The 7,072-nt window shown below is 40.8% G+C and overlaps 1 protein-coding gene across 1 annotated transcript in view; it reads right to left on the reverse strand.

Annotated features, from left to right (window-relative positions):
- Positions 1–7,072, reverse strand: part of LOC101846769 (organic cation transporter protein-like) — a 9,546-nt gene that overhangs the window by 1,469 nt on the left and 1,005 nt on the right. The window contains exons 3-9 of the mRNA XM_013087992.2: positions 6,180–6,283; positions 5,296–5,450; positions 4,079–4,247; positions 3,428–3,643; positions 2,526–2,752; positions 1,384–1,565; positions 91–242 (exon numbers count right to left, since the gene is read on the reverse strand). Of these exons, the coding sequence (XP_012943446.2) occupies positions 91–242; positions 1,384–1,565; positions 2,526–2,752; positions 3,428–3,643; positions 4,079–4,247; positions 5,296–5,450; positions 6,180–6,283 (1,205 nt within the window). The remainder of the gene's footprint in view (positions 1–90; positions 243–1,383; positions 1,566–2,525; positions 2,753–3,427; positions 3,644–4,078; positions 4,248–5,295; positions 5,451–6,179; positions 6,284–7,072) is intronic.

The raw sequence follows: 7,072 nt of genomic DNA on the forward strand, positions 1-7,072 counted from the left end.
ACACACACACACACACACACACACACACAAACACACACACATACACACACACATACACACACATACATATACACGCACACACAAACTAACCTGCCAAAGTTGGTAGCATCTTCCAGTGTTTCGGGCAGATGTTTATGTAATGTCTCTGGCAGCATGAAACACATCAGACCCCCGGCCACAGTGGAGGCGCCGAACACGATGAGAGGTAAGGCCTGGCCAAACTGACCACTGACCACTGTGTTCTGGGGGGAGACAGGTAGGTGGTTGGTCAGTTTGATTGATTGATTGATTGATTGACTGATTGATTGATTGATTAATTGACGGACACGATGAGGGGCTGGGCCTGGCTCAACTGACCACTGACCACTGAGTTCTGGAGGGGGGGGGGCAGGGAGGTGTTTGGTCAGTTTGATTGGTTGGTTGATTGAAGGATTGGTTGGTTTGTTAGTTAATTGATTGATTGATTGATTGGTTGATTGATTGACAAAAATGAGGGGCAGGGCCTGGCCGAACTGACCACTGACCACTCTGTTCGGGGGGGGAGACAGGTAGGTTGTTGGTCAGTTTGATTGATTGATTGATTGATTGATTGATTGATTGATTGATTGACACGATGAGAGGTAAGGCCCGGCCGAACTGACCACTGTCCACTGTGTTCTGGGGGGGACAGGGAGGTGGTTGGTCAGTCAGTTTGAATGATTGATTGGTTGGTCAGTTTGTTTGATTGATTAATAATTAATCAATAATCAATTATTGATTGATTGATTGATTGATTGATTGATTGATTGATTGATTGATTGATTGATTGATTGATTGATTGATTGATTGATTGATTGATTGATTGATTGTGAAAATGACTGCCGGACACTATGAGAGACAAGGATTGGCCAAACCGACCACCGACCATTGTGTTCTGAGAGGAGGAAGGTGGTTGGTCAGTATGATTGACTGACAGATTGTCTGACGTGTAAATCATATTGTGATTGATTGATCGGTTGGCTGGTTAAATGAATGTCAAACTGATTGACTGGTGGATGATTAATATGTTCATTCTACGTTAGATTGGGTGGATGAATGACATGTTAGTCATATTTTATGGTTGACTGACTTATCAATTGAATTTGTTTATCATAATGATTGAATCAGTAATCCTCCTAATCCCCAAAATTACGTTTTTGCAGTCTTAAGATTTCTTTTGACTTTAATCTTTCGACTTTAAAAAACAACAACCAATAAACAAACGAAGCAAAAACATTATTAAACTACAGCACATCACAACAGCTTATAATTATTTAAAAAGTAGAACCGGTTAACGAAAAAAGTAATTAATAACCAAAAGAAACACATTTTTAAAAAGGAAAAAAAAGGTTTGTGCAAACCTACCAAGTCTGCAATGTAAGGGGAAATCATTCCGCCCATCCTGGCGAAGAGACAGGTGACGCCCATCAGCGAGTTCCGGAGGGGCGTGGGGAACAGCTCCGCGGAGTAAACGTAGATGATGGCGAAGGCCGCAGACGCCCCACACTTGCCCAGCAGGGCAAGGACGATGTTAAGCCATTGAAGAGCTGATCGGAAACAGACGGGTGTGTTGGTTTATTGCATATGTGATACGTCCCCATTGACATAATATTAAGATCGTTTGCGATGTGGGTTGCTACGTCCTTGCCTGTTAGGGCCAACCATAGCCGATTGGCGTACACTATCCCAGCAGACAGACAGATGTATTCATTTAAAAAAACGACCCAGTTTGGGAATCGAACTCATATCTTCGGTGTGTACCAGATATCCTGTTGGAGTATAATATAGGTTTATCTTTAAAAAGTTGGTATATTGTTAAAGTGGGGTAAGAAAGGATCAGAAGGGAGGAGGGGAAGGGGAAGCGATGGAGACAGACAAACAGACGGATAGATAGATAGATAGATAAATAGACTGATAGATAGATAGATAGATAGATAGATAGATAGATAGATAGATAGATAGATAGAGAGAGAGAGAGAGAGAGAGAGAGAGAGAGAGAGAGAGAGAGAGAGAGAGGGAGGGAGAGAGAGAGAGAGAGAGGGATAATAACAAGAGAAGAGTATTGATACGAATATTATGACCCTCTACGCTGTTGTTATTAAACGCAATCTAAATGAAACATCGGAATTCAATTAAATGATTTAGCTCTCACAGACAAAATGGAAGACAAACGAAGCACGGGACGTCCCAGAGCAACCTACTTTGGGAATCTAAACAAATATGTAAAGGGGAAAGATCAGGGAAACGAAGCTTTTTTAAGAACATCCAGGCAAAGGAATGAATGGAGAACCATGATCGCCGATGTCTGTCGCAGATTTGGCACTGATGAGGATGGTGATTTAACAATATCCTCGTGTCCCCTCCTTTTCCCCCCTCCCTCAAAATTAACAAACAAACAAAATTCTCAGCAATCACAAAAGTAAGATCTATATATCAAAATGCGGACATTAAAGTTCAAATATGAACCAGAAGGCAGTAGAGAGTTACCAGAAGTCTATTGTACTTACATTCATCAGCGTAGAGGACAGTGAAGATTGTGCTGAGACAAGCCCCGCCCCCTAGGATCATGCAGGCAATGTGTAAAGGTTTCCGACCAATCCGGTTGAGCAGCAGAACGCATGCACCGTAGGCGATGAGCTCGACAACGCCCATCAGTTCAAAGTTCACGTAGAGGTCACCGGCTAGGTTGCCGGCATTGAGGCCAAGGCCGTAAAACACCATGGCAGACGACAGCCTGCATGAGATGAGATTTATTCTTTTTTAAGGTCTATTTTTTAAATAGTTTTTAAAAAATAGTTGTTTTTTTAATTGGCAGGGGGGAATGGGAGGGAATTGGGCATTAAAACACAAAGAATGATGTATTACAGTTACAGAAAAACTATTCAAAACACACAAAAATGACATTTTTTACACAGAACTATTGAAAATATAAAAACTACGATTTTTTTTCAGAACTACTGAAAACACAAAGAATGACGTATTTGGGTGAATAATTTCAACACATCATATGACGCGTTCACAAAATCATTTACAAGAGAAAGAATGGCACATTTAGGAAAATATTTAGTGCAAGCATAACGTATTTACAAAATTTGATTGCACAAAGAATGGCGTATATTTACAGAGTTTTTTACAACACAAAGAATGCCATATTTACATAACTATTTGCAACAGAAAGGCTGACGTATGTACAGAACTATTTATAACACAACACAACTAAGATATGATGTATTCCGGAACTATTTACAACACAACACAACTAAGATATGATGTATTCCGGAACTATTTACAACACAACACAACTAAGATATGATGTATTCCGGAACTATTTACAACACAACACAACTAAGAAAATATGACGTATTTACGGAACAAACTGACCACAGTATAACAAAGACAGTGGACTGACCAGTTGTAGCAGAGCACGACCAGCCGGAACATGAAGCGAGGTGAGGTGAACACACGTGACATCTTCTCCCTGGTGTAGGCCTCGTCAAACGTCTTGCCGTCGAAGATCTTGTCCGGCATTTTCACGCCGTTGACTTTTGCGGCGTGTCGGATGATGGCCTCAGCCTCCTCGTCACGACCCCGGGCCAGCAGCCAGCGAGGGGACTCTGGGATAAACCTTTTGGGGGATGGGGATTGAGGGGGTGGGGATAAATAAATACATCAATGAATACATTCCCCTATATTTATTCCTGTGGTGAGGATATTTGTGAGCCATATAGACAAACTGAGTTACTTTTCTTGCAATCCACAAATGGAGGCATTTGCCAAAAATCCACACTAGGGTCAAATTTGTAGACTTTCTATAGATGCCACATTGTATTGTTAGGCCCTACTGATGTGTCACTGTTAGTCATTGTATTGATCATTGCATAGATATAAACGCCATTTTCAACACTGTTAGGTTATCATATAAGCGTCAATGAATATCCTCATCTTGCTTGTATGACAAGCGCGGATAGTATTGAAAGACATGTCTCCGAAAAGGATGGATACCACCTTCCTCTCTTTTCTCTTTCCGGCTTCTTGAAATATAAACGATAAAAGCACTTACCACCAGTAAGAAAAGAAGAGCAGAATCGGGAAAGAGACCGCCATCTGTAAGTAGTTCCAGTCCCTGACGAAGTAGGCAATGGCGCCGAGTATCATTACGCCCAGAGCCCAGAACACTTCGACCACAATACCGACAAACATTCGCTTGCTGGGGCCTACAAGTTCCATACCTGTCAAAATTATAGTGTCTTTGTGTTATGTTTTATGTAAGAGTTTTAAGACAAGTGAGACACAATTAGGACCTAGCCGATAGTGTCAAAATAGAGCCATCTAATTTGAATGTGTTAAAAAATTTAGCACTCATCAAATCTGCAGGGTTTAGCTTCAGCAAGAGTTTTACAGCACTTGCAACACAAGTAGGTCGTTTAAGTGCCAAATATTAGAGGCGTTACTAAGGAGTAGCATGCAAAGAAAAGAAGGAGGAGAGATTAGGCAAACAAAAGTTTAACAGGAAAGAAGGAGCAAATCACATTAGAGCATACGCCAACCACCGACATCTAGGGTGTTTGATTTAATGGTTGAGAAGCAAGAGAAAAAGCAGATATAATGGAAAAGGCTGAAATATCGAATGACAACGACATTCTCTTCTATTTCTAGAACACTGTATGTCTCTGAGCAAAACATTGGTCTTCCCCCTTCCTGCACCCGACCACCTTGATCGAACTAGTTGACCTTTTTTAGTTCTTAGTTTTGGTAAGGTTTACGGCGCTTGCAACTGCATAAGGTCATGTACGCGCCGTAAGGGAACTTTAATGTACACTACTTTTGCGCCTATATAGCCTACTTCTATTACTCGGCCATTCATCAACTCTTTCAAAGCAACCATAAAACGCTGTTTCGAAAGACATGCGAACAAAAAACGAAAAAAACAACCAAAAAAACAAACAGAAGAAAAAAACAAAAAAAAACCCACAATTACAACAACATCAAAATCGGCAAAACAACAACAACAACAACAACAACAACAACAACAACAACAACAACAACAACAACAACAACAACAGCAGCAACAACAACAACAAGAACAACAACAACTAAAACAACAACAACTAAAACAACAACAACTAAAACAACAACAACAACAGCACCAGCAACAACAACTGCAACAGCAAACAACAACAACAACAACAACAATAAAACCAGCAACTAGCGACAGCGAATAACAATAATAGTTTACAACAGCAAATGAACATAAACGAAACACACGACGCCATTTACCCAGCACAAAGATGGCCAAGAAGAGGCCGCTGATGGAGATGCCAGTGAGGAACCTGAAGATGACGTAGAGCACAAAGGACTCCACGTAAGCCACAGCGATAGACGCCCCGGCATGCAGCGCCACCATAGCCATCAGGGCTTTCTTACGGCCGATTCTGAGGACACACAAGAGAGGTTTAAAAAAAATTAAAAACAAAAGTAAAAAAAACAAACAACAACAACAACCCCAAACCAACCAACAAGCAAACCTAAAACAATAACAGCAATTGAAAGAATACAATGTTTTCTTTCTTTATCTCTCTTTTTCTTCCCCCCCCCCCCCCCTCTTAATTTTTCTTTTTTTTTCTTTTTTCCTGTCTCTTTCTTTTTTTCTGTCTTTGTTTGTTTGTTTGCTCCTTCTTTTTTTCCGGTCTCTCTTTCTTTCTTTCTTTCTTCTTTTCTTTCCTTTTGTTTCTTTCTTTCATACATTGTTTCTTTTTTTCTTCCTTCCTTCCTATGTGAACTGCCTCATCAGTGATTAATCCCGTATTCTTGGACTCATAGGTCAGCCATGACACGTTTGGCCGAGATGACCTTAACCCTTGTAATTACCATTCTCGATCATATTCTCTTAGTCTAATTGACTTTGGATCACACGTTAGCCATGACTTCTCATGTTATCTACAGAGGGTTTGGGGTTGGGGGGGGGGGTAGAGGCGTTATCATGACCCTTGACCTATATATTATATCGTAATAATATACATATTATAATAATATAACCAACCATGATCCCTTTCTTGATCGGCTCGGCCTTTAACCCACATATCAACTTGGATCCGCTATTTTTATGACGTTTTGACCTTGACCCAGATATCAGTCATGACCCTCTTTGACCTTTGACTCACATGTCGGCGATGACCCCGATTCCGATGGCCCCCAGCAGCAGGCCACCCATGAGGATCATCCGGGCGTGGGAGCGAGACATTTTCTTGTCACAGATCAGGTCAAACTGAAACAGAGCATGCAACCGGAACCAGGGGTCACTGAACATGTCACACAAGGCAGCGTGAAGATGGTAGTCTGGACATCTCGTTACCTCAGAATTACAAAGTTCTATCTTCTCAGAATTACAAAGTTCTATCTTCTCTTTTGAGAAATTTGACGATAGAGGTTTTACGTTTCACACCATGTCAAGCTTTTTTAAAATGCATTTCTTTGGATATCTTGATAACGACTCCTTATAATCTTACCATTTTCATAGAGCACACAGAACGTGTGGTTTCTGACCTCATGGTCTTAGTAACTCAAAGCAACTAAACATTTCAGATAGAACTTTGCAATTCGGAGGTAGAGATCTGTCATGCTTCTGAGTTTGATTTTGAGTAAAGAGAAGGGCATCGACACAATAACGGCCATAGTGCATGGAAGAAGCAAGAATGATAGACAGAAACAACAGAAGGAAATAAGAGAAGTAGGACCCACCAGTGGCACCCTCCAACCACATGCCACAGTGCTTTTGTTCGTCCAAATGATCATTGCAAGCTTTTATGTAACTATAGTTGGGCTGTAGTGAGTTAACTGAGAACGTTCGACAGCGCCAAAAGACGTGCTGCTGTTTATGGGGTACTTTTTAAAAAAAAGAAGCTAATCGTCATTTTGGAACATTTTTTCAATTCTGTTTTTTATCCTTATCTGAAACTTTAAAAGGCAGGCAACAACATGCATATTAAGGAATGTGAAAATTTGTTGTTTGGTTGTTGGTGTTGTTGGTTGTTGTTGTTGTTGTTGGGGGGTTTTT

Source organism: Aplysia californica, unplaced genomic scaffold (assembly GCF_000002075.1).
Source record: "Aplysia californica isolate F4 #8 unplaced genomic scaffold, AplCal3.0 scaffold00668, whole genome shotgun sequence".
Taxonomy (NCBI): domain Eukaryota; kingdom Metazoa; phylum Mollusca; class Gastropoda; order Aplysiida; family Aplysiidae; genus Aplysia; species Aplysia californica.